At 43.2% G+C, this 27,753-nt stretch overlaps 2 protein-coding genes across 9 annotated transcripts in view; one reads left to right on the forward strand and one right to left on the reverse strand.

The window, feature by feature from the left end:
- Positions 1 to 2,681: 2,681 nt before the first annotated feature.
- Positions 2,682 to 16,124, reverse strand: tubgcp3 (tubulin gamma complex component 3). Of its 2 annotated transcripts, XM_019878472.1 has the most exons (23): positions 15,858 to 16,124; positions 15,139 to 15,246; positions 14,625 to 14,692; positions 12,674 to 12,751; positions 12,383 to 12,591; positions 10,617 to 10,795; positions 10,298 to 10,415; positions 9,062 to 9,065; positions 8,371 to 8,496; positions 8,209 to 8,277; positions 7,993 to 8,125; positions 7,742 to 7,908; positions 7,552 to 7,662; positions 7,347 to 7,455; positions 5,362 to 5,551; positions 5,048 to 5,252; positions 4,834 to 4,969; positions 4,668 to 4,756; positions 4,384 to 4,515; positions 4,156 to 4,296; positions 3,964 to 4,080; positions 3,788 to 3,882; positions 2,682 to 3,706 (listed from the first exon to the last, which is right to left on the reverse strand). In XM_019878472.1, the coding sequence occupies exons 1-23, from the start codon at positions 16,003 to 16,005 to the stop codon at positions 3,640 to 3,642; spliced, it is 2,799 nt and encodes a 932-aa protein (XP_019734031.1). In that variant the 5' UTR covers positions 16,006 to 16,124; the 3' UTR covers positions 2,682 to 3,639. The 2 variants fall into 2 exon arrangements, with proteins under 2 accessions (XP_019734031.1, XP_019734032.1); XM_019878473.1 differs by lacking the exon at positions 9,062 to 9,065 and having other exon boundaries at positions 10,303 to 10,415; positions 15,858 to 16,115.
- Positions 16,125 to 17,497: 1,373 nt separating this feature from the next.
- The window catches only part of atp11a (ATPase phospholipid transporting 11A), a 39,418-nt gene continuing 29,162 nt past the window's right edge, over positions 17,498 to 27,753 (forward strand). For 2 of the 7 annotated variants that reach the window (XM_019878469.1, XM_019878470.1), the window contains exon 1: positions 17,498 to 18,018. In XM_019878469.1, coding sequence (XP_019734028.1) covers positions 17,974 to 18,018 — 45 coding nt within the window. In that variant the 5' untranslated portion in view covers positions 17,498 to 17,973. The remainder of the gene's footprint in view (positions 18,019 to 27,753) is intronic. The other 5 variants (XM_019878465.1, XM_019878468.1, XM_019878466.1 and 2 more) reach the window with 4 other exon arrangements.

Below are 27,753 nucleotides of genomic sequence, written 5' to 3' on the forward strand. Positions count from 1 at the left end.
ACAAACTAGTTGCTTTGTTTCTATGTGCCCATTTTTCAGGCAAGGAAGGAGGAAATGGACTGAAGGAAAGCAGCCAGACAAAAAGATCAATACCCAGTACTCAAAGAAAAACCCCACGTTTTTTTTGGGCTTGGTGACCTTGGAAACTGGCAGTGGGCCCAAACATTTGATTTGGCGTGTGTGTCACACGCAAGAGGCTGAAGGAAACTGGAACCACCATATTTATCCCCAGCGATGTGGGAAAGGGGTGGTTAGCACATCCACCTCACCGTTCTGAGGTTGGGGGGTTGAATCCCAGCTTCAGCCCTCTTGTGGAGGAGTGAATGTGTGTGTGTGTGTGTGTGTGTGTGTGTGTGTGTGTGTGTGTGTGTGTGTGTGTGTGTGTGTGTGTGTGTGTGTGTGAGCTGCGAGCCGAACAGGAAGAACGGCGCAGAAAATGGATGGAGGGATGTTTAACCCCTCACATTGCACTTTCATCTATTATTTATTAGGGAAAAGGGACATTAAAGTGGAAGCCTCAATGCAGCTAGACTACTACGATGATAACTACTTCTTCTATTCTTTCTTCTTTGAAATTTCTTGTGGTTTGTACTATAACAACTGGTCTGTGGAAGTTGACTCGCGATTGTGGGTGAATGTTGGCAATCTTGAGTACTCGCTCATGGAGACATTTTCCTCGTCATGTGGCAGGTCTCCAATATTGCACACATACCTGTATGTTCGGGTATTAGCTAAGTGTGCACCCCAGTTTAGGAAGAAATCACAAACGGAACTGAAAAACAGGTGGCCATCTACCTCGACCAGCTGTATCTAACAGCAAGTGTCTGCCATGTTCCATCCATTTTCTACCTATCACTTGTGTAATTCAGTGCCCCTCCACTTTGGGTGAGAGGTGGGGTAGTCCCTGGAACGGTTGTCAGGCAAGACGTAGAATAGACAGACAGCCACTCACATTGTCACCTACGTATAACAAAAGTCGTCACTGGAGCTAAAATGCATGTTTTTGCTATGTGCCAGGGAGAGTACCTGTAGAAACTCATACATTTGGACTACGTCTTCTTTTTAGTGTAATAAACAGCAACAGTGCGGATTAAAAAAAAAAAGAAAAAAAAGAAAACAAAATGAGAAAGAACACAACAATGTCCTCTGTTCACTGAACCTCTTCTTTGTTGAAACCATTGCCAGGTTTTTCTGTGCCATATTGTCATAATGTCACACTGAGGCAGTTATCACTTCTGCTTTTTGACTCCTGTTCAGTCTACATACCGAATTACCCTCAGTGAAAAACCCACAAATGTCCAATTAATAGTGCGCATCGATCTGTTCCTGAGATCCTCTTTGAAGCCAAACCTCTCGCATCCGCACTTGTCTAAATGGAGGTCTTTATTTCAATTGAGAGTGCCAGAAAGAAAGAGCGCAACACAAATGTCCTCTGTGTCATACCCAGGGATGGCAGGTGTAATTTCCGCGAGGGGATATCAAAAATCAAGTTCCTCCCATGGCAATCTTAGTCCCCAGACCTCAACCTCATTAAAAAGCTGTGGAGTTGGCTTAAGAGAAGACTGCAGAGGAGAGGAACTCGGTCACTGGATAATTCAGAGAGATTGGTGGAAAAAAAAATAGATAAAGAGGAATGGTTGAAGTTACCTCTTTTTGTATTATCCCTTCTTGTGTAAAATACTAGGTGCCGTTTTGTCAACATAAGGGCGTATAGTCCAAAGTATTGATATCAGGGTTGCTAATAATGGTGGCACCGGCAATTTAATGTTAAATGATACTTTTGCCGCGAATGGCTGACAACCACTTGAGGGTGTCCGAAGACAGCTGGGATCAGCTCCAGCACGCTCCGCAGCAACCCTTGTGAGGATAAAGAGGATCAGAAAAGTATGCATGGATGGATAACTACTTCTGAATACGTGTACAGGTTATTGGTCAAATTGATGTTGGAAATGTTTTGAAAAGACTTATCTTGACGTCGTGTTAATTCTTTTTATATTAAACCTAAACACATCTCACAAAAATGTGGCATTTTGAACATATATGAGTAGAATGATTTTTATTTTTTCGTCTCCAAAGTATGAAACTGTATGAGACTGCTGTGCCCGAGTCAGCTCATCCAAAAAGAGCAATACGCCTGTTTGATAAGATTCTCAGAAAAACGTCAGCTACAGGAAATGCCATTAAATGTCAGCTGTCGACTTGACGGCACCGTTATTTTCAGGTGTAGCTTAAAATGTTGGTCCAAGCTTAAAAAAAAAATACCAATTTAAGCACCTAACCACGAAACTAGCCGAAATATATGTTGCTAGGATTCTTTTCACTTCATAAGTTATTGCCACACAGGGTGCGTGTCCTCCCAAGTCCACTTCGGAATGCCAGAAGTCGGCCAACAGGTTTTCATTTTTATTGCCGAGCATGTGTGTGAGGCGGTTAGGAAAAACCACAACTCCCTCTGGTGGCGTTTTTGAGTGCAGCATTGACGTTCGGTAAGATGTGCAACTGTTGCTCAAAGAACACCGTGGCGTACATTAATGGGCACATCATGGAAAGCATGAGATTTCATCCATGTTATCGATTTTATATCAGTTGTTCTGATGAACAAAAATATCATCATTAATGATTCGGCCTAAGCTGATGTTTAATTTTGTCCCAAGTGAGGTGCCAGGAACGATGAATAGAGCCCAAAGAATCCTTAAAAAACATGATTTTATTGAACGCACAGTGCGTTGCTTCAGTTCTATTCTGTTTTCAGTTCACATAGGATGTGCAATGTAAAGGACAGAGTCAAAGCACAGCCAACTTCAGCGCCACATCACTTATTTTCACACGCGGCACCAATCAGTTTTAAGATGACAAATACCAGAGTTTAGGCATTAAAATAAAAACTAAGATAACCAATCAAGCAGAACTTGATGGCAAATCATGAGAATTTTCTGATCTGAGGTAAAGTTAATTATTAGCTGACCTTTAACTTACCGGTAATATTGCCACAAAGGACACTCACACTCAAAGTAGTCTTTTCATTCATTGTGGAATAAACGTAAATTTTAAAAATTCCATACAAACATGAGTTCGTCAATATTTTCCCTCCACGTTTGCACATACAAAATGGAACTAGAAGGTCATCGCTTCACGTTCAATCTGAGCACATCTGATTGCATTGGCGTTTGGAGTCTGTCGTGATGACCCCCCACAATGTCTGTGACTCCTGTAGCTCCAGTATGTATTGAAGTGTTGCCAAACACTGTAAGGTCTGACCAACAAGCTGCTACTTGTCACCACAGCGACAACCCGGTTTTTCGAAATGCACAACTGTAACAAAAATGATTTGATACATTTGTCTTCAAAACCGCTCCGATAACTAAATTGAGAAACAATAAGGCATACATGTAACATACAGTACATGCATATATATATACACAGGACACGTGTGTTGGGGCATAAGAAATTTTCTCATCAGTAAGGCTGTTTGAGATTCCGGGAGCTGACTTGCACTCAGTTGTCATCAGTTGGCTTCCACTTAAAGTCAAATGGTTGAGTGCAGCGCAAGAGAGCTCCACCAAGGCATGACATTATCTTGGAATGACGTGCTGGTTGTCTGGTGGGCCATGTCATACAAAATGTTCCAGTAACTGGAGGTCAGACGTTGGACATCCGTCGCCCCCGTGTGGCTCCGATTGATGCTCGCAGCCTTGGTTCTCTGGCCCTGAGTACAAAAATGGTAGGTGTGTGTTGTTGATTCCTCAGTCTGAGGAAGTGCTGCGTCCAGTTCTGGGCTCAGCCGTACCTGTAGTGTTCATTGAAGTCAAGTCTGAAGCTGAGGAAGCGAAGACTCTCATCTGAGCTGGTGGTCAGCAGCACCAGGAACTGCTGGACAATACTCTGAGAAGAGCAGAAGGCACAGAGAAAATGACGAAGGGAACGGACAAGCAGTTGGGAGCAATATGTGGGAAAGCCTGCAACCTGGTAAAAGTGTGTGAGGATCCGGAGTTGGGAGCACATCTTTGGTATAGTTTCCTGAAACTCTCGAATCCTCTTCTTCTCCTCCGCTTCCTGTTCGGCCGTCACCCTCCACAGACCCTGAAAAACACACCAAGGTTCCTGGTCAGCGCGCGGTGCAGCTTTTCGGTGGTTTCTCTCTCTTGGCCGTCTCACCTCCTCCTCGTTCTGCTGCTTCTTCTCCTTGAACTGCAACTGGAGGGCTAGTTCCTCCAGTGCAGAGCGGTACAGGGAGTCCTGAGCATTCTGGAACTCGATAATTTGGTCAAAGATGGCCCTCAGTTGGTTCAGAAGAGACTTCAAGAGATGGGTGGAAATCAAGCGTGACTAATTTTAGCAACGTCACACATTCCATATACAGTACTGCGGTATTATATATATTACCCTGCTGTTATTGTCCAGCAAGCACCGAGAGATGATGGTGTCGAGGAAGACTTCATGCGCAGCAATAATGTGATCGAGGTCCTGTGCTTGCTGTACTTTATTCCATAATTCATCCCAGGAACACTCAAGCACCTACAAAGACAAGATTGCAATGGAAAGCCTCCGCCCTATTAATAATGGTCACAGCTCAGTACAGTCTACAGGGGTCCCTAGTTGATGGACTCATCTTGATTTAAAATGCCCTTTTAATGACGTGGCTGCAATAGCCTCACTAAGGGCCTGACCTCAAAGGTGATGTAGTACTGCATCTGATGGATGAAGTGGACCATCTCGGACGCCAGGATGTGGCACTGATGCAGCACGCCCGACAGCTCTGGAAGGGAAGCGAGTGCCATAGATCAACCTCGTAAATGATACGAGCATTCAAACGCTTTTGTGGTGTTTACAAACCAGGCATAGTTTTCAGCAGCTTGGCGTTGCACATCTGTCCTTTCCAGATGTCGGTTAATATGTACTCCATTCTCTTGGCCCTCCACAGGAAGTTAAAAACACGCAGGTAGTGGCCCATACATTCCCTAGTAAACACCTGTTGTGCACAGCTTTATGAACACAAAAGCCAGACACACAACCAACTAACTGTTAACAACCGTGTGAACGTGTTTACCGTAGCAATTGGTCCATCAACATGGTAGTCTAGACTGAATACATCCCAGCCAGTATCGCCAGGAGACACCTCCAGCAATCGCACATCCAGCCGCTTGAGGATCTCCACGTTGTCATACTGGGCGTTGGTCGCTCTGACGGCAGTCTCTAAGATACCTGTCAGGTTGTGCTGGTACAAAGTGGTGGCAGGTCTCGCCAGCTCTGGTCTGGGGGGGAGATGCAAGAACTTGAAAAACTGCAGCTGTCCAAATTCATCCCACTTAATGGCTCCTTTATTATTCAGATGAAGCAGAAAAAAAAGCAAGCACTACTTACTTGAGCAAATCCATGAGGTGTCTGATAAAGTCCCCCTGGCCCAACAGCAGGTATCTCCTCATGGCTTGCAGGTGCTCCAGCAGCAGGTAGTTCCGGTTGAGGACATCCAGCAGATATTTACTGGTGTCAAAGTAGGCGGCGTCAATCTTCTCCTGAAATGCCCCCTCCAGGTCTGACAGCAGTTCTGCTGCTACAAGAGAGAAGACTGGGTTGTTGTTTTAAGTGCCTCAAACACATGCGCAAACCGTTGCACACATTCACTCGCAATCACTGATTAGATAGAGCTCCAAAATACGAGAATATTGCTCAGTGTTGATTGACGCTGTCAAAGAAGTCCCGTATTGGCCCGAATATAAGACGGTGTTTTTTGCATTGAAATAAGACTGAAAAAGTGGGGGTCGTCTTATATTCGGGGTCTAGACATTATACCCATTCACGACGCTAGATGGCGTCAGATATCATTGAAGCGAATGCTGAACTTTACTCCCCAGGCCAAAGTGAACCCGTCATGAAGAATAAAAATAAAAATAGCGGCAGCACGAAGAAGAAAAATAAAAAATAGCGGTAAGAAAGAAAAAAGAAGAAAATAATAGAAGAGATAACAGAAAATGGAGAAACGTAGCGACAATCTGGAGAAAAGTGGGTCGAAGATTGGCCAGGTTAACCGGCAGCTAAGGAGAAGTTATGATGTAATTTACATTTCAAAAATCAGAAGCTATTCCTTTACGAATGTGATCGCACTTCAGTTTACATATTTAAATGTTCAGATATTAAGATTTGAATGAGGCAAAATATCCTGCTTTTTCTCTCAAATATATTGTTTCATCATTTGTTTCAGATGTACTGTAATTATTTGCTGTATAAAAAATTATTTGGTGTTCAAAAAGTCTTTTTTCAAACTTGAGTCTTGAAAAAGAGGGGGTCGTCTTATAATCAGGGCCGTCTTATATTTGGGCCAATATGGTAGTAGTCTCACCACTGGGTTGTCTCATAACACACTGGATTGTGCATTCATAGTTACGGGCGTGCTTGTGCTGCAATGCACAATTTTTCACTCCTACCGAGACAGTCCACAGTGTTGAATGTCTTCTCAAAAGTGAGGACTCAATTGATACGTTGCAATTGCACCAACTGAAATATTTAGCGTTAAAAACATTTTGTGGAACCATGGTCATGTGATTCCAATAAAATGGAGAGAGAGCCCCTCAAAGAGTGATCATGAGTCCCCCGCCTTCTCGCAAGGGTACACAAGAGCAAATGTGGCAACCCCCTGGGTTCTTTCAAGCTGTGGTTCACATGCTTTTGCTCTGTCTAAATGTAATTTCCCCTCTTGTTTTATGTTAACGTATCAACAGATGTGTTAGTAAATCTCATTTGAAATGGTGCTTGGCACAGAGCACAATTTTGCTCTATCTCCGCACTTCCTGTGCTCAGGTTGCCGTCTTACTAATTGTCAGCGTTCCAACTTTGCATCTCAGTATAGCACCTGTCTAAAACTCATTTGGCGTTATTTATTTGAGTAGTCAATGTTATAAGATGCACCTGGTCATATTTTCCAATACAAAAATTATATTTCTCAAATAAAATTGAAACACCCGTCGGAATGAATACAGCCATAATAATCAGTACAGTGGTACCTTTTCCTTCAAAAACCCAAAGTGAACATGATCGTCTCCACTAATGTGGTTGCGGTGAGATGGCCACAGGCACCAGAAGAACCCGTCAGCAGCAGATAAAGGTCTGCTGTGTGTTTTACCCCTTCTTTTGTTTGCAGTTTTGTCTTGGCAAAGTTCTGCAATACTAATGAGGCACACGTTACACCCTTCAACACAGACAGTAAAAGCTGCAAATCGCTGGGATGGCGTCATGACCCGAGTGTGCCTCATTGGTAGAGAAGGCAAGGACATTGAGCCGTAAGAGCATATCGTTTACACCCACCGGAATGTATCGAAACAGAAATATCAAGATCCCCAAACAACTCCTACCATCTTTGGGTGTATCTGTAGATTTGGACGCTGGTGTGATTTTGCCTGGTGGCGTTCTGTCATGACAAACCTGGTGCAGGAAGTTGATGGATTTACCAATTAGCAGAACCTGCAAGGGGTGTCAATGACAAAGCGGCTGATGACAACATAACTGCCTGGGGATGAAAACTCAGCACGGGGATTTGAAACCAACGGGTGTGTATACCTTACGAGCCTGGTCCATGGTGATGAACGAGGGGATCATTGACTTCCTGAGAGAGTACTTGTCGTGCCACAAGCGATCGGTTTTCACATTTGGATCGGACGCCACAAAGAACTACAAACAAGGATACAGACAAAAGCGCAGTTAGTTCATGCACAACTCAGTCTGCTTTTCCAGTTGTGTCTGCATGCACCTCATGGTAAGTGTCTTCAAGCTCTCCATCATAGATCCACCGATACAAGAAGTTGAGGATGGGGTGCGACACCAGGCTGAGGATGTGTTGCACCAGCGCCCTCATCTGTGGGTCTCCCGTTTTCCCATAGGCGTGCACAGCTGAAGCCAGCTCCCCACCTTTCCGGCCTGACACCAACACAATGCCAACTGACATACTAAAAAAGACCCAAATCGGACTGAGTCACAGCACACTCCACACGCCAATGCTACCTTGACAGAAGTCGACGAGGGCGGCAAGTGTTTTGAGCCGGACTTTGGGGTCATACATCCAGACCAGGAGTCTTCTGAGGGTCAGATTGTTCTCTGTACACACGTTGACTCCCTGGTCATCCTCTACCTGCATCTAAAATGTACATGCAGGTCAGCAAACAGCAGCGTGTCAGCTAATAGTGTTCACTAAATATGCGTCCCAATCAGCTTTCACACCTGAGAGTGGAGGACAGACAGGAGTCTGTAGTATTCCTTCAGCTCCTGGTGGAGCGATGCACAGAAGCTCTGGAACGTAGGAGGAGGAAAGACGTTGGACAAATTGCTTTGGTTTGTGTGGAGGTCAACTACAAGTGAAGGATGACCAGTACAAAAACACACCTGGCCAACAAGTCCAAAAGCCCGGTCGAGGCTCCTGGCGTCTGTGTACTTGCAGACTTTATTGTGGAGCCAGCCAAGCTCAGAAAGTCTACTGCTGGTGTCCCTCAGGGATTTGCTCACCATCACCTGGTGAGGTGCAAGGGCATGACACGAGACACAGAAAACAATGACGCAAAATGGCTAGCTCACATCTTACTTATACTTTGACAAACCCAATTTTAATGAAGGTGGCACGTTGTGTTCAACATTAAAACAGAATACAGTACAACTCTTTGCAAATCATTTTCAACCTATATTTTATTGTACACGTGAAAAAAAACAAGATACTGAATGTTCAAATGGATAAACTTGAATGTTTTTGGTAAATAATCATTCATTTTTTTTACGGCTGCAACACGTTCCAAAAACAGCTGGAACGAGGTCATGTTTTCCACTGTTCCACATCACCTCTTCTTTCAACAACATTCAATAAATGTTTGGGAAGTGAGGACACCAATTGTTGAAACTTTGGAGTTGCAATTCTTTCCCATTCTTGTTTCATTTCCAGCCTCAGCTGTTCAACAGTCCAGGATCTCCGTTGTCGTATTTTCTACGCTTCATAATGCGCCATACATTTTCGATGGGAGACATGACTGGACTGCAGGCAGGCCAGTCAAGTACCTGCACTCTTTTACAACAAAGTCAGCATTTTGGTACTTTCACAGTAGTGTAAGTTACCCATGCCATTGGCACTAACACAGCCACACACCATCTCAGATGCTGGCTTTTGAACCTTGCGTCTATAAGAGCGCAGATGGTTCTTTTTCATTTTGCCTGGAGGATAACACGTAGAACATTTCAAATGTGGACTCGTCGGACCACACAACATTTTTCCACTGTGCATCAGTCCATGGTAGATGAGCTCGGGCACAGAGAAGATGGTAGCTCCTCTGCATGTTGTTGATAAATGGCTTTTGTTTGCATCGGAGAGTTTTAAGTTGCACTTACGGATGTTGCGCCAAACTGCATTTAGCGATCTTGGTTTTCTGAAGTCTTCATCAGCCCATGTGGTGATATTCTTTCCACGTTGATGTTAGTTTTTGATGCAGTGCTGCCTGAGGGATTGAAGTTCACGGGCATTCAATGTTGATTTTTGGCCTTGTCGCTTCCATGGCGTGATTTCTCCAGATTTTCCACACCTTTTGATGTTATTATGGACACTGATGTTGAAATCTCTAAATTCCTTATAATTGCACGTCGAGGAACATTGTCCTTCAACTGTTTTACTATTTTCTCACGCCGATGCTCACAAAGAGCTGAACCTCGCCCATCTTTGCTTGTGAATGAGTGAGCAATTCAGGGAAGCTCCTTTTATACCTTATCATGGCACCTACCTGTGAGCCTTTGTTCACTTGTGAGATGGTCCAAACAGGTTGAGCATTCCTCAACTTTTTTTTCCACCTGTCCAAGCTTTTTTTGGACCTCATTTCAGCAATAAAATTTGACGTGAATGATTACTTGCTAAAAACAATACAATTTACCAGTTTGAACATGACATATCTTGTCTTTGTAGTGCATTCAATTAATTCTAGGTTGAACATAATTTCCAAATCATTGCATTTTGTTTTTATGTATGTTTAACACGACATCCCAAATTGATTGGAATTGGGTTTGTACATGAACACCATGAGCACAGAGGAGAGACTGACGGGCCAAGGTCAATGTGGCTCTTTGCCAAAGAGCTCCCTATTGATCTGTTGCTGCTTTACGATCAACCCAGATTGTCTGCATCTCAAATCGTGTACTGGATGGTGTGGCTTTTAAGGGTTGCAGGTTGTCAACACCCCAAAATCTGCTCAAAAGAATTTAAATCGTTGAAAACTTTTGTGGGGACAGCCTCAGTGACGCACTACACTTGGATTTGTGGTGTTGTGCTCATCTTACTTACGGTACCTTGCTGTCTATTCTGTAACAATTATCTTGGGTGCTCATCTTGATGAACTTGCCATCGATCCCCTGGAATACATAGAGGATGTCCCGCACCAGTGCCGCCTCGCTCACCTCGCCTACAGCAGACAAAGGATGACCAAATAAAAAACAATAAGCACAGAGGATTTACATTTGCGTGCGGTTCACTGTGCCATCTTGAGACGTCAGAGTCAGACCTCATCCAAGGCTACCGGGTTCCTTTTCATCAAACTGTCTGCACAAAACAATCTCAAAGAGTCCACTGAAATTAATCCAAATTGTCCCATATGTGAACCCACCAGCGGCATCACCATCCTGCCGAGGGCGGACTGCTCTGGTGTTGGGATGCGACGGTCCAAGGGGTGGCCGAATGGTGGCGGGGCCCAGAGCTAAGGAGGGGGAAGAGCTTGCAGGAAGAGCCCAGGCCAGTCGAGACCCCATAGGGGGAGCCACTCCCGCCGCAGACTGGGGAGGATGACTGAAACGCCGAGATATTAGAGCTGCCATTAATTTGGTTTCAATTGCAGACTTGGTAAGCACAGGCAATGCTTGATAAAAGCAACCAGCAACTGTTGCATTGTTACTTTGGATGAATACCATGAAATGGTCTTCTGATCCCACAAAAGTGCGACATGCAGTATAAAATAGTGTTTTTTTACTGGATGGTCTTCACAAGCAACTCTGTAGTCTACCAGAGCATCTCATTTGTCTCTGTCTAACCCAGGGGTCGACAACCCAAAATGTTGAAAGAGCCATATTGGACCAAAAAAACAAAAAACAAATATGTCTGGAGCGGCAAAAAATTATAAGCCTTAAAATGAAGGCAACCCATGCTGGATGTATATATATTAGCTCTATTAGCCTACTATCAAAATGACTAAGTTGGCTACAAATACACAATGAGCCTTCATGATTAAATGTTTTTTTTTCCCTACAGTGCATCCTGTGGAGCAGGCGTGCCCAACTTTTTTTGAACGAAGATCTATTTTTCGATCAACCAGCCTCCCGAGATCGACCCGTTACTGCACGCTTGCATGCGCATGCACTTACACACGCATGCCATTATGAGCAAAAGCCATAACGGCCGCTAAAATGAACGAGGCATGGGACGCACTTTTGCAGCGTGTTAACTATCGTAGCTCACGTGTACCGTTTAAAAATGCTTCTCTGGTCCTCCAGATTTCCCTTCTTTGCCAGTGCCCTCGGTGAATTGGACATGAAAGGCTGTTTTTATTTATTTATTTTTTTACAAGAGCCACCTGCCTGGCATCCAGTCCTGATAATAGAAACGTGTGTCGCAGGCTATGATGCAAATCTTCATTGACAGAAATGTTGAAATGTAATATTCTACACATTTTTACAGCATTAGAAAACGTTAAGAAGGTCTGTGTCATATTTGTCCTCCTACAGAAACCATATTAAAACAAAAAATATATTTCCCTTCCCCAACTTTTTCCATTTTCAAACATTTTTGAAAAAGCTCCAGGGAGCCACTAGGGCGGCACTAAAGAGCCGCAGGTTGCCGAGCCCCGGTCGAATCATTGCATTTGTTTCATGTTCCTCAAACATTAAAGAGGAAAAAATGTGCAATAAGAATTTGAGTGGGGGGCAAATTACAGTCAAACCTCGGTTTTCGAATGTCTCTGTTCTCGACCAAATCGGTTTTCGACCAAAAATTTCGAGTTTTTTATGCCTCGCATGACGACCGAATTTCGGATCTCGAACAAACTGAGCGCACTTGAATGCGTCACTTGACTCCTCTCGCCTTCCTTACACGAGGAAGTGACGCTTCCTCGTGTAGCGTTCCATTGTGAACAGACATGTTCAATAAAGATTTTTTTTTAAAAGAGCGTGGTTTCGGTTTTCGAACAAATCGGTTTTCGAACAGCCTTCTGGAACGGATTATGGTCGAAAACCGAGGTATGACTGTACTTTACACGGCACTGTACTCAAGTTGACCAGTGTAAAAACAATGAGATCTGAGTATGAGATGACAAAGGGCTTTTCATCCATGTGTGTATGAAAAAAAAAAAAGAAATCTGTTATTTGTCTGCACAAGTCTCACCCGGCCAAAAGTGACTGCGGTGTTGGCGTGGGTCCGTTGAGTGCGTACACTCCTAGACTTGAGATCCCACTGGTGGCCATGCTGGCTGACAAGCCGCTGCTCCTCTCCCCGTAGCCAAGGGCCAGACTCTGGGGCCGGGCGCAGTAGAACGGAGTGGAATGGGCATCTCTCGGGAGAGCCTGGGCAAAAAGAGCCCCATAGTTTCCAACCTGGAAGGACAGACAGTATTTTTATTATGTGACTATAAGAGTGGAAACATCAAGTGCAGAATAGCCAGAAAAGTAGTCGCACCCTGCTGGAGGGCTTGCGGGGATCTTCAGAGAGGCTAAGTAGCAAGTAGAGAACAGACCAGCGATGCTTCAGTACACCCTGTCAAACATAATAGACAAATATTCAAAAGCATGAACAAACGAACAGTTACAATGTCATCCCAGACTTTAATTGGTTGAATTAGACAAAACTGGACAATCGTCGCGACTGACAAATGTCAAATGGCGAGTAACCAACAACCAACTTGCTGCAGCAAGAAAACAAAACTGACTACTTAAGTCAGTGGTCCTCAACCTTTTTCCTGTGAGAGTCACATAACTTTTCGCTTCTCTGATGGGGGGCCGGGGTCAGTTTGTCACAGAAAAAAGTGTGACTGCAAGAGTACCTAAATGTAAAAATTTATAGTTTTCCAGAAACCCACACAAAATCAAATAACCTTTTCTGGATTTTTCTTGTACACAGTCACTGTACATAAACCTACAATGCAAAATTAAATCGAAGAGTCACTGAAAATCAATAAATAACAAGGTGAATGCAAATAATTTCTACTGCATTGGGAAGGACTAAACTAACAACAAAACACCCCGTAATTATTAACTATTTACAAGAAAAAAAAAAAAAAAAAAAATGCCCTGTACCCATGCTGGGTATGCATTCAAATGATACGACCATTGCAGTTTTTGCTTTGAGCCTCGCCAAAACACAAAGAATAGCAAAACTGAGAATCATGAGACCATCTCAACAAGCTTCACTGGGCTGCTTATGTCACTTGCAGCTGGGTAGTCGGTAGGTTGAGGCGGGATACCGTCGCCACAGCTAGCGATAGCAAGTTTCACGGAATAACTGAAAATACATCATGTTATGTGGTGATATAAAATGGCCTGTACTGTGATTGAAGACTTTTTTCAAATCGCCCAGCATTGTCCCCGTTTAACCTGGGACCTTGGCAATCATATTTTGTGCCATATTATGGACGAAAACAAGTGGATTTTTCTGCTGAACTCATTTTCTACATACGCAATATTCATCAGAATGCCGTGTTCAGACTTGTAGGCATCCCTACAAGTCTGAACACTGCCCTCCAGGACCTGAGTTTGACGCCTGTGCTCTAATCCAGGGGTGCCCAAGATGTCGATCGCGATCGACCGGTAGCTCACAGGCTGGTCCCAAGTCGATCGCGAGGGATGTAGAGGGGAAAAACAAACAAACAAACAAACAAAAAACAACAACCCAAAACATTTGTGTGTCTGTGTGCGTGTTATTAATATGATATAGTTATGTGTTAGTGCACACTGCACCCTGAGCATGCTATCAGTCTCCCTTTCCCAAAAGGTATTTTCAAAATAAAATAAAATTAAAAGTCACCTTTAACCTACGGTGGTCCGTGACCTGCATCACCGCAAGTTGTTAGTGGTCAGCAGTCTGCAATTGCAGCTTGCAATCAGAGCTGTTGCGCTCTCTCTTTTATTGTTGTTATTATTCGATTCAGAGTTTATTTCATGTACAATTCACAGAGGGTACTGGCAAAGAATGGGAATCTAGAGGGCCAAGAGAAGCATTTGAAAACGGTACACGTAAGCTACGATAGTTAACATGCTGCAAAAGTGCGTCCCATGCCTCCGCGTCAGGTCTTGACCAAGATTGGCAATGATTTTCTTTTAACAAACCCACAAACTCTTGTGTCTACTTTATTTTCTGTTTCGTTCATCTTTAGGACCGTTATGGCTGATGCTCATCATGGCATGTGTGTAAGTGTATATGTAAGTGCGAGTGTATGCGCACGTGTGCGGTAGGTAACAGGTCGGTCGCGGGAGGTTGGGTGATCGAAAAGTATATCTTCGGTCAAAAAAGGTTGGGCACCCCCGCTCTAATTAGTCGATTAATACTGACCACTATCAGCGACGATCCAAATAATCGCTTGTAGCAGCCCTACTGTACAGTATATGTGAATGTGCCAGTAAACAGTACTAGCCTGTGTCTGCAGTTTTCTATGCAGCTCTGAGAAGAGAGCAGCGTCTGCCTCTCGCCGCTGCTTCAGCACTGTAGAGAGTAAGAAAACAAGTTAATAACTGAAGCGATAAACATGGCTGCAAACTGGCTGTTTCACTTTGTTCTTCATTTACAAATCTGCTGAAACTCTGCGTAATTTTAGAAAGTGCCAGTGATGACATGCAACACAACATCACCTCGAAGCCTGCCAGACAATCTGTGCTCAATAAACATGTCATACTGTAAATGGAGTGCTATTTTTACATGAGAGCTTTGATTGATTGTTTTCCAACTAATGGTACAACGCAGGCAACTTTGATGGGACGGCTGGGAATTTACTCTGATAGTGTTTCAGCATTTTCTGTAGAGTGCAACATAAAAAGCTTTAGTACTTCTCAAAAAGCACTTGACAACGTTAGAGACTAGACATTGAAGCTAAAATGAGTAACACTGCTGTGTTGTTATTTACAGATAGTTTTGGGGAAACCTCGACTTACATTCCTTCTTGATCTTCTCCGTCACCAGGAATTCATCCCGTTCAATAGTGGGAGCGTAGTTACTGCCAATGACTCGCACTGCATACTGGAACTGTTGGGCAACTTCAGCTGACCAGATAAATAAATAGTCAACTCAACCGTATTTATAGAGCACTTTCAAACAGTGCAAAATAGTGACGAATTAGTCACAAAAAAACCTTTTACCGTAAAGTCACATTGTTCGCTCCTGAAAATATAACGTTGAAATAGTTTGCCTGTTTATGTTTACATGTCATTGACATTTATAGTTGCCGATCTGCTCTAATAATGCAAATGTTCCACTTGCCTGCATGCAAGCCATGTCGTGGCATGGAATCGGCTAAATTTAATTTAAGGGTTTCCCTACTAAAAAAAGCTATAAAGCGAAAAGACATCTTAAGACATATAGCATATAAATAATACTAATGCAACTACTACAACTACTACTAATAATAATAATGAGTGACCGTAATACTCTGACGTATTTCATCATTCGGACAACGGGACACCCAACGTATGCATTGGGAAATGACTATAATGTTGTCAGAAAGTGTGTCATCTGACAGAGAAGCGATCAAATTAATGTACCGAATGTTGACAAAGATTACAAACAAACATTCAGAATAAGTGAAAATCTTGGTTATGCAGCGACATAGTCATACATTTGAATGAGGTTCTGATTCCGAGTTGTGCCAATGTACCTTCGCTTTTCCCCGTAATTCTACAGCAGAGGCTCTGGAGAAGCACGTTGGGTGATTTCTGATCTAGGGTCGCCATTCCGTCCGAGTCTCGCGTTTCGCGTGTTGTAAAATGCGAATATATGTCACTGTGTACAACGCAGAAATGCATTCAACCGCCCATTACTAACAACGCCATTTTGCCAAAGTAAATCAAGCTCGCGTTAAGACGTAAAAAAAACTGAAACAAATCGACCACACCTGGACGAGAGCTTCAAAGTAAGAGTTCTGATGTACTTTCCACAGATACCGTTATTTTTCAATTAAATATTAAACATATAGAACACTACTAGAGAATACAATAATAACATTCAGAAAATTCACAAGCAATTTCAATCATAACAGTCACGTTTACAGAGTTAAGGTAAAACCTTATATTGAAATGCATAACCGGATATTGATTTATTTGACAGTTACTTTAACGCTTCGCTGTTAACATAACCCGCCGAAAAGCGTCTCCAGGAAACGCGAGACGGACGAACGTGGGAAAATATTTCCGTCTCGAAACATTAAATTAACATTGCATAGCGAAATCATGTTCTTACCCATGTAGCCTCTCCGTATTTGAAATTATTGTTAATTATTTCTTTAAATAATTTACGTTATAATTAGTAGTTCAAGATAGTGTTTCGTACAATACTGTCTCACCGAACCCCTGACAGCATTAAAAGAAGTCAGTCACTGTCGAAGGTAAATGACTGCAAAATTGGGCAGGCAAGGAGTTGAAAGACAGAGAGATGCAGAGGCGGAGCTACACTATTTTTCCTTTGGAGTGGCGAAGGCTGTCTCAAGGTGTCCGCAAAAAACAACTTGTGAACATCATTATCAACAGTCAACATCCATTTTTATATTGAATTAAATTTGCACGCAGTTATTGTGCTCACAGTTACCCACACTTCATAAATAAATCAATAAAAACTGATGGGGTGGGGTGGGGATGAGTTGACCAGTCAGACATCTGTTTTATACTCAGACTGGCATTCCTTAATTCACAAATGAATGCATTTTATGTTTCCATATTGTGTTTATGAATTGTACTCAATATTTTTGTCAAAATCTGAGACCAATCCTATGTTTTCATAAAACAAGTTTTGAAATTGTTCAGTTATTTGAGCTAATACAATTGCAACATACAGTATCTTTTAAATATCTTCTGTTGTGCCATTTCCTTCACACTGAATCACAATTGTGTTCTGCCATTTATTAGTTAACATTTCAAATCGAGCGCTGCTAATGTCAAGTTTAGCATCCTTTTCAGCTACAGTAGTTGACATGTGCAAGTAATTTTCGCGAAGCAGTTGTATAAACTTTAAACCAGTAGAGGGTGCTAATCGACAAATAACAGTTTTATATATAGGCGCCAAAGAAACAGTTTTCAAGACGTGCGCCGCCCTGACGTGTCAATTATCATGTAAATTACCTCGAGTGGCACCTGACTGGTCCAAGCAGTTGACAGAGATGGCACCTACCCCCCCTCTCCCACCCCGAAAACCCCCAGCCACCCTCCCTCTGGCTTCGCCAGTAGAGAAGGGGGGGGGGGCGACAAGAGCGAGGCACAGAGAGCAAAAGTTATTTCACCAGTTCAAAAACATAATTGAACACACCGAGTGAAGAAAGAAAACTACTGCTGGGCTACTTTTTTGTTCACTCGTTTAGTACTTCGTTTTATTTTAATTTGTTCACTTTTGTCCTTTGATGAGACCGAATTCCGCACCAACAGCACGCGAAAGCGCATGCGCCAACACCTGGCTGCGCGTGACGCCCACGAGAGTAAAGCTCCTTTGTCGAACGCGCGCGGAAAGGAGATTAGAAAAGTACAGTAAACGCCCGCAAGCAACAGAGAGGTGGATGTTACAGCGTCGTTTGGCTTCGTCCAGCCATACAGTTCAACTTTTTGCCACCTTTTCTCCCCCTTCCAGGTGAGCGCCACTGAGCATTTTTTTCCAGTCCGAGACGAAGAGAAAAGAGAAAAGTAATGGACCCGGGTGGAGAATTAAGAACAAGCTAGCGCCGTCCGTGCGGAGAACGAAACGGGAAGAAGAAGAGAAAAAGAATTTGACGGGCTGGACAGAGGGACAGGATGGGGCTGGATCTCAGCACTCTCCGGACCCTCATCAGCAGATATGTAAGCCATCAGTGTATTGCCGTTTATTTCAACACACACTAACTAAACCGCACTTGAACATATACAGAGCAACACTGATACTTTCTACCGCTCATTTCGGATTAAGTTTCACTCGAGAAAGGAAGACACAAAAAGGTATACAGTATAGGAAACTGATCTGGGAGCAAACTTTGTCGTCGACTCAAACTGGACTTGTTTTCTACTAAATTTTTTAATACTGTCACTTGAAAATATTCGTTTTCGGTTCAGTGGAATTGCAGTCTGGCGGAAGTTAAATTCGTAAAAAGGGTATTTAATTAGATGTTCAACAAACACTGTCATGACCAAGCAGCCGCACATGGACCTGAAAATCAAACTCTTCAGATCCAAGTGCTCAATTCCAATAAAATGACTATATGTTTTTTTTCTTGGGGGAGGGGGGGTTGTCTAGATGCATGCATTGTAAACACATCCATGTGAAATGTGTGTCACTTAAAACATAAATCTCCCATTTGTGTGAAATAATCACCTCAGAAGTTAGCAAGTGCGTTGATGCACCCTTTTTAGAAACTGGTCTGTATATTTAGACAAGTTACAACTTGCTCAGAGAAGCATCCAGCTAGTCACAAAGTGCAGGTTATCATGCTCAAGCAAGACATACACTAGTTATAAAGTCCCATAATAATTACATTTCTTAGAGCATAAATCCACTTTTTTTGAAAATGTATTGTAAATTGTTTTGATATATAGTATATTACAAAACAAATGCTTATTTCTCGGAAAAGTGAGTGTATGCAAACCAGTCTCAGATATTTTGTGACATCTCCCATTTGAGAAGGACTACAAATGGAACAGTCACATGAATTATGTAATCCACTTGTTTTGCCCCTGCTAGCCAAATCGATGGGCTGCAATGGAGCCACCATCCTGTATGGCTCTTGCATTACGCCCCACTCTAATGTGTTGCTCGAGCGAGCTCTGCTCATATGAGTCAGAGAGCCCCTTGCTCAGCTGAGGCTTAGGTCCGGCCTCCCAACTGTTGCTAATGGGCAATAAAATGAAATCCCTGCTGCATGGTATCTGAAATGGAGCTGCGTAGTAGGATGCAGGCTGAGACGACTGTGACTGATTGGTTGCGGGATGCTGATGAGGTCTGCTGGTGTAATTGATCTGGATAACAGCTCAAGACAAAGTGGCTTTAGGCTAAATTGATTGTAATACCAGTGCATGTACCGTACTACGAAAATTTTATTTTGGTTTAGGAGCTTTTATCTCTTTGTCAGCAGTGTACTCTCATGAAATGTAAGTCAACACATGGGAGAGGGCAAGCTAATGAAGAATTATCCCCTGAACCACATATATATGAAAATAAACAGTCTTCATTAGGTCATCTGGAAAAGAGGTTGTATTTTTTTTGTTGAAATCAGGGCAGTTTGTAATTGGGTGTGTGTGCCTGTGTGTCTGTGTGTGTGTGTGTTTGTGTTTACTATAATTCAGTTACAAATACAGTACATCTTGCTCACTCACTGCCCTGTTAGAGCATAGCAGTAACTCCAATTGCCGCCATCTCTCATTAGATGGAAAGAGCAGAGGATGGTTATGTAAGATCACTTCTCAAGTGTAATGTACACTGTAATCTCTATGTCGGCGCAGAATGACAATAAAATGTGACAAGTATGAACTCACTTGTGGTCCAGTCATGCCGCCGGCTCACTTCCTCCCATTTATCCAACAGTATCTTCCGCTGCAACGGTCTTAACAAGACCATTTGGGAAGGTTTTAAATGTAGAGTCAACAGTTTTGAGGCCTTGCTGATGACCTTGTTCACCTTTACGTTTAATAATCCTCCCTTAATTTTGTAACGACTCCACAGGAATAGAACAATTTTAAAATCTTGTACAGTGACTCAAAATGTTTCTCAGTGAACCACCCTCAAAGAATGATACATAATTGCAACAGGAGTGGGCGTTAGTGTGTAAAATATCATGACTGCCCCACCTCTGTGTTGAGGTGTGTGTGCATCTGCAGCCAAGCAACATTCCTCTGCCACTGACTAATCGCGATTCTTGGACAGGAAGCTAAATCTCCTCCTTCTGCTTGGGGATTAAAGGGTTACTGGTGTTCAGTACCCTCACACATTTAATCCGGTAGAGGAATCTGAGCCAATCATTGGCCTTCTGCTGCTTGTATTCCACCTGTTGCACCTTGCAGTTGGCACAAAGTTTTCAACATGAAAAGAAGCTACAGTAACAGGGATATCTTTGTCCCTCAGTTTCCATTCCCTACCCCCTACACCACGGGGTAGGGAATGGAGTTGTAGCTCGGTGAGGTGGAGGCCAATGGTTTACATGCACTCCTTGGCGCTGTCTGCTTGTCAATAATTCATGAGCAGACAAGATGATAGTACTTGTGGAGTCTCCTAATCTTTTATGGTGTGTGTGTGTGTGTGTGTGTGTGTGTGTGTGTGTGTGTGTGTGTGTTTGTGGGTGGGTGGCCTATGGGGTGCTTTGGGAGACACTAGAGTGCTTCAGGCCAATCTATTGAGTCACATGAAGAGCAGGTAAATGCAGCCGCGATGGGCCCTATTTTCGGAGAGCGGCACACTCATTTTTGTGCCGGAGAAAGTGTAGTTTACTGTGTTTGGGTTTTTGACAGTGTGTTGTGCCTTGCTGGGCATTCCGGTGGACTGAGAACATTTTCTATTACACGCCCATGGTGCCCCTGACAATTTGGTAACAAAGTGGACTTGTATTTAGACGAGCTAAAAGCAGTTCTAAGTTGTGGCACAGGTGGAGTTGACCGAGGTGCAGGCATGTCGCAACAAAGGTCGCGGGGCGTACTGGAGCCTATCCCAGCTGTCTTTGGGCCGTAGGCGGGGGTCACCCTGCAAACTCCACACAGGAAGGCTGGACCTGGTACCTCTGTACTGTGAGGTCGACACGCAAACCACTGGACCTCCGGGCCGCCTTCTATCTGAATTATTGTAGAAATTAACTAATTGAACAAATGGTTATTATTAGCCATCCATCCATCTTCTGATCCGCTTATCCTCACAAGGGTCGCGGGGTGTGCTGGAGCCTATCCCAACTGTCTTCCGGCAGTAGGCGGGCTACACCCTGAATTGGTTACCAGCTAATCACAGGGCACACATAGACCAACAACCGTCCGCGCTCACACTCACACCTAGGGACAATTCAGAGTATTCCATTAACCTGCCACACATGTTTTTGGAATGTGGGAGGAAACCGGAGTACCCAGATAAAACCCACACAGGCAACGGGAGAGCATGCAAACCCCACACAGGAAGGCCTGAGCCGGAATCAAACCAGGCACCTCTGCACTGCCAGCGTGTTAACCAGACGACCACCGGGCCGGCCAATTATGATGATGATCATTATGAATACTATTATTATTCATATTACTGTATTATGATCACATCTGTGACTGGTGGGGAGGAGTGTCTGCAGGGACTTACACTGTACACTTACAGATGCACAAACGGTGTAGAAGGCTGTCTCCAAGTGCCCAAAATGACCTGTTTGTATGTCGGAAATTTCGATTAATTGCCCAGCCCTACTTTTTTGTGCACTTTTTGGTCGGCCCCAAAGTCAGCTGAGTCAAGCTGCATCATTTACAGCAGGGGTGCCCATTACGTCGATCGTGATCGACCAGTAAATCAGGGACTGGTCCCAAATCAATCCAAGGGTTGTAGATGAAAAAAAAAACACAAACATTTGTGTCTCTGTGCATGTTAGTAACATATATTTTTTTGTTAATGCACACTGCACCCTAATCATTCTATCGGTCTCACTTTCACAAAAAGTATTTTAAAAAGAAAATAAAATAAAGCAGGTCATCTTTAACCTATGGTGGCGTGTGACTGCGTCGCCGGGCGGTGTTAGCGCTCAGCAGTCTGCAGTTGCAGCTTGTGCTCAGAGTTGTTGCGCTATATCTGTTATCGTTATCATTATTCTCATTCAGTTTGTTTTGTACAATTCACTGAGGGGACGGGCAAAGAATGGGAATCTGAGGGCCGAGAGAAGCATTTTAAAACGGTACGCGTGAGCTACAAGTGTTAACAGGCTGCAAAAGTGCTCATCATGGCAGGCATGTGTATGTGCGTGCGTGCGTGGTAATGGATCGATCCCGGAAGGTTGGTTCATCAAAAAGTAGATGTTCGGTCAAAAAAGTTTGGGCACCCCTGACTTACAGAATCAACACAGTTTAAGAGTGATTAGCAGTGTCATCTCAGTCATAGGTTTCCAGGTTTGAGCCTATCTACGTGCCGTTTACACCAATTTGATCATGTGGATCAAAAGTGGTCGACATGTTGCATTTCTTGCAAAATCAATGATCAACTGTAATGTCATAATTTGTGCAATCTATCAATGGCCTCATTGATCGGATCAGCAAAGTGAGATATTACAGTATACTACTCTCAGATTCAGGAGGAGCACCGGCTCTACACCCTCAGCAGGGTCCTTGAGGGTGCCTGAGAGTTGGCCTGACCAGACTACATGTGTTTTGTGCACTTGCAGAAGGTGTTCGATCCTGGCTCTTGCTACCCTGCACTACCGATGTCAGAGTTTGGCTTGCATTGCCAGCAGTAAATCGGATTTGTTTCCAGTGAGAGTTGGAGTCTGTCAAAGCTGCCCTTTGTCACGATTCTGTGGACCGAATTTTGAGGCGCAGCCGAGACATTGAGGCCATCCGTTTTGGTGGCCTCATTATTGCATCTCTGCTTTTTGCAGATAATGTGATACTGTTGGCCGCGATCTCACTGGAGCGACTCACAGCTGAGTGTGAAGCAGGTGGGATGAAAATCATCAGCTCCAAATCAGAGACCATAGTCCTCAGTCGGAAAAGGGTGGAGTGCCCTCTCTGGGTCGAGGAGGAGATCTTGCCCCAAGTGGAGGAGTTTAAGTATCTTGGGGTCTTGTTCACGAGTGAGGGTAGGAGGGAGCGAGAGATTGACAGGTGGATCAGTGCGGTGTCTGCTGTGATGCAGATTTTGCATCTGTCTGTCATGGTGAAAAAGGAGCTGAGCCGAAACCTGAAGCTCTCGATTAATCCGTCGCTCTACCATCACCCATGGTCACGAGCTGTGGGTCGTGACTGAAAGAACGAGATCTCATATACAAGCGGCCAAAATGATTTCCCTTCACAGGGTGTCCAGGCTGTCCTTTAGAGATAAGGTGAGAAGCTCGGTCACCCGGGAGGGGCTCAAAGTTGAGCCGCTGCTCCTTCACAGTGAGAGGAGCCAGATGAGGTGGCTTGGGCATCTGATTAGGATGCCTCCTGGACGCCTCCCTGGTGAGGTGTTCTGGGCATGTCGCACTATGCGTCAAACTCCCGGCCCCCCAGCCGCATCCGGCTCAGTATGTAGACACATCTGCAAAAGCATTTGATAAGTGGCAGACTCTTGAACTTGAAAGTTTGAATTATTTGAGCCTTTTTGCAAAAACATTTTCTTCACATTCAGTTTTTTTGTAGCATGTTATTTGAGTTTGTAAATTATTTTGGCATTTAAATGCAGAGGAAAAGATTTCAAATTTACGTTGACTCATTTTGGATTAATATTCTATATTGTAGGTTTTGATCGACTTGTAAATTAAAAAAAAATTTAAATTCGAGTCCGTTCAATAAATATTCATCCCAAACCTAAGTTGTGTTTTGGGCCCCACTGTGCGACTGAGGCTGGCACCCCTGGTTGAAGTGTTAAGACGCTTGCAGGATATACTGTATCAACCACCACATTACTGTCAGGACTTTCAACTTCATGTTATGGCGCAGAGCTGGTGCGCTGTTCAGGGCTTGTGTAAGCACCGCTGCAGTTGCATTCAAAGATGCTGCAACCCATAGAACAAGCAGACAGAGGATAGATAGGCCAGGGTTAATGACACGTGGACTCCTTTTTCCAAAGAGAGAGATATGTTTGAACTTGGCCTGTCATAATATCGTTGCTCTCTCCAACCTTAATGTTCTCCTTGGGATTGGGAGTGATAGCGGTGCAACTCACTGGAACAAAGCATTCCCAGTTCCAGACAGTAAATAAAAGCCCAGTGATAATATACAGCCGATCTTCCCAAATGCTGACTGTGCACCCGACCCATACACTAACTCTCTTAGATGTGTTTGCTTAAAAGCTTTTCGTATCATCCTGACCTTGGATAGCTCGAGTAGCTGCGTGAATGCATGCAGCTGTACGCTGAAGTGACCCCGACTACCCCACCAAACACAAGCAACTTGTGCGCAAATCAGCATTGATTGTTGTGTAATAAAATTGAGCAATGCTGGCAGCCATCATGAAGACATGATGTGATCCTTGATGACCTCTGATATAACAAGGGAGGGCTAATCTGCGATTCGGACAGAGCAAAAATATCAAGGAGTATCATGTATCACGTGTTAAAATCAGATTTCTACAATGTCCTTTTTTGAATTATTTGGGTGAATAAATAAATAAATAAAAATTAGGGCCATCCTCACTGGACACCATTTTCTTAGACTTTGAACATGAGGGGGGGTAGTAAATTGTGAATCGAATCAAAGTCGCAATTTCTGTCATACAAATTGCAATGAAATGGTTTCCTGAAATTGTTCGGCCCTAAACTATAAGTTTTGCACTTAGCGGCACTGGAAACTCACCTACACAGGTTGTGGAAAATAGGCCATACAAACACACTATGATGACAGAGGACAGCATCAATTATGAAACAAAGTGCAGCATTGCTCACTGTAAATCCAAATGATTGTTTAACAGCACTACATGAAGCATTTAAGCATGAATAAATAATCACTGCAATCAATGTTTGATTGTAATTTCTATATAGAAAGCAGCCACTGCTGAATTTTATCTCCCCGCCCCCGTGTCATGAACTTGGCCTCTACTTTTTACAAATGCCTGCTTTTGGTGCAACAAACCAAACCCAAACAATCGTATTTTTCTCCCATTTTGTTAGTCATTCCCTGACTACTATTGTTTGCTGCGAAGTGATTTTGTACTGCGGCCGTGTAAAACGGTAGCCACTTCTCGTACTCCATTTATTTTAAACTTAATGGCTGGATGTGTTGGAACGCTCTTACGAGCAACTCATGAGTTGTAAAATCCATCTCCACTGTGGAACTCGGCCCAGGTCATGTGTCTAGGCTCATGACGACCACATGATGTCATTCTGTTATTGCTCCCCTTTGATATTCCCAGTCGTTTTACAATCTGATGACATGATACAAGTTCCAGCAGTGGAGTGTGGAGAAAAAAAAACAACCAACATTCGAGCAAATATTGAATTAACAGCGACATAAGATGCATGAGAAGGAAAATGGACGTTATTCATCCTGTGGTTGTCAAGAGGGTAATTAAGAACAACCTGAGCGCACTGTAATGTTCTCTTTTGTGAATTTGTCTCCAATGGTGACACCGAAGGGCAGCAGGATTCATGGACATGCTGTGGTGTCGCATCATGAACACAATAGAAGTGCAATTTTAACAGAGCTCATCTAATGTCCAACATTGAAGATTCAAGCTAGCTGTATGATACACTACTAGTATTCTTCAGCCATCAGCATGTAGGGTGTTTCATTGAATGTGACAAATTGTAGCTACAACGTTGCCCTCTTTGGCCTCTGGTTTTTGTTTTATGTCACTCTCATTGTAGTTCAGCAGCCCAATTTGATGTCAAATAAAATTGCCCAAATCTCTGATTTGAGCCTCTGATTTCTATAACCTTTCTTCGTGAAAGCAGACTGATAGATTTGTTTGTGTTTAATCAAAATTATACACTGGCTTTTACTTTGGGAAACAATCAACAGTATTCCGTATTTTCTGACCTGTTGCGGACAAAACTGGTAACTGAAGCATAATGACTTCTTGGAGAAAAAAAAAGTCAGTTTAATCTACTGCAAAAGTTATTATTATTTGTAAAATATCAGAGCTGCCAAACATTAACGGGTTGTCCGTATTTTGTTAATTGAATTCACTGAACTCTGCCTCATTACATCCGTAATGCTGCCTTTTACAGCTATTAAAAATAAATAAATAAAATCATGGTAAAACAGGCTGAATACTTACTACATATGTATGTCCCATGGATGCAGTCGTTAGCAAAAAACAGTTTTTTCAGCCTCTCTGCATAGCTTCTCTCGGCTCTGTGAATACCTTACCTTTTGTCTTTTTAATCTGTCCAGCCTGTATTTAGTTGATGGCTGTCTCAGAACAGTGCATGCCTTCATCAGTATGCCTGAGATAGCTAAATTCATTTAGCCACAGCTTGTCAAAGCCACTTGCGCTTGTGTTTTGAAGACGATATGAAAAGAGGATTAAAAAATGTTTCAATCACATACACGCTGACTTTGCGTTGTTATGCCTTTAATTGGAAACAGATTTATGGAGCCTCGACTTGTCCTGTCCTGCATTCCGACCCTCGCTATCACCAGTGTTTCAGACCAAATTTCCACATCTTGACACCACCATGAATTATTACTTTTTAACTCCCTGTAATGTTCATATGTGTGATCCGTTTCACCTGGATTCGGCTTTCCTTCTCGCTAGCTTGAAAAAAAAAAAAAAAAATCCCTGCCATATTTGCAACGGTAAAAATCATAAATGTCACTTTGACAGAAAGGAAACGTTTATTTTAATAAACCCAACGTGATGGATGCAAAAAAATAAACCTGCAAAAATTACCTGTTTGTACCATGAAAATCAGGACGCTGATAGCACCGACTAGCAGGGGAAAAAGACGATTCGATCTGTTTCTTCTTCGGTAGCTGCTTCAGATATTTCCTGTGCACTGCTGTTGATATGGACTCAATAGTGGTGCAATGCTGCAACTTCAGTTAAAATAAGAAGCTGACTCAGAGGGACATCAAACCCTCAATCAGCACAGCTGAAGATTTACGCTTTGTTCAGTGATGTCAATTAGTATGATCGAGGGCGGCACAAAATTAGCTGGATGCGGCCGCTACGCAATTTTGAACACAGGAAAACCCCTGGGTTTTTTTCATGTATTCAGGGCTGAAATCTTTTCATGATTTTTAGGCAGAACTAAAGTCTACTCGACAGCTGACTGGCAGCCTGTGTGAAGCCTTTAGGACTAAACTATGTTTAGTTCTGAAGGAGTTGCAATTGTTTTATGCTCTTTCGAGGGAGTCCATTCAGGTGACCATTACAGTATTCTAGTCTACTAGAGATAAATGCATGTATCAGGTTCTCCTGGTTTGCTTTGAGCAGTCAACCCATTCATACACATTCACAGCCTCCCAAAGTGTTGGGAATGATGTAACTCCTCCAACAACTGAAAGCTGCAGAGCTGCTCCAGTATATTCTTTTTTTCAATTTCACATTCATATTGTGGCCTGGATTAAACCCGCAGGCTCTGAATTTGTAGAAGCAAGAACAGTTTCGCTGCAGTGGTTGCAGAGGGAGGATACCACATGATAACAGGAGAAGAGAACTTGATGCCGAACCAGAGCAAAACTAGAGCATTATATGTCAGGGCTAGTAAACAATCATATCAATGTGCTGTTTGTGCTACATACAACAGAAATGAAAATTTGGAGCTGCTTGATAATGGAGCATTCAGCTGAAACAAAGAGGGAATGACTTCTGAAAGCAAGACTTCAGGATTTGACCAAAGCTCCTCAGTTGATCATCATGTGGTCAATAGTATTTAAAGCCCCTAAAGCCAAAACTGAGAGGCAGCGTTGAGTGGCTCATGATGACCCACAACTAGTACAAGTGGCAAACAGAAAACT

This window comes from Hippocampus comes, unplaced genomic scaffold, assembly GCF_001891065.2.
Source record: "Hippocampus comes isolate QL1 unplaced genomic scaffold, H_comes_QL1_v1.1 scaffold345, whole genome shotgun sequence".
NCBI classification, from domain to species: domain Eukaryota; kingdom Metazoa; phylum Chordata; class Actinopteri; order Syngnathiformes; family Syngnathidae; genus Hippocampus; species Hippocampus comes.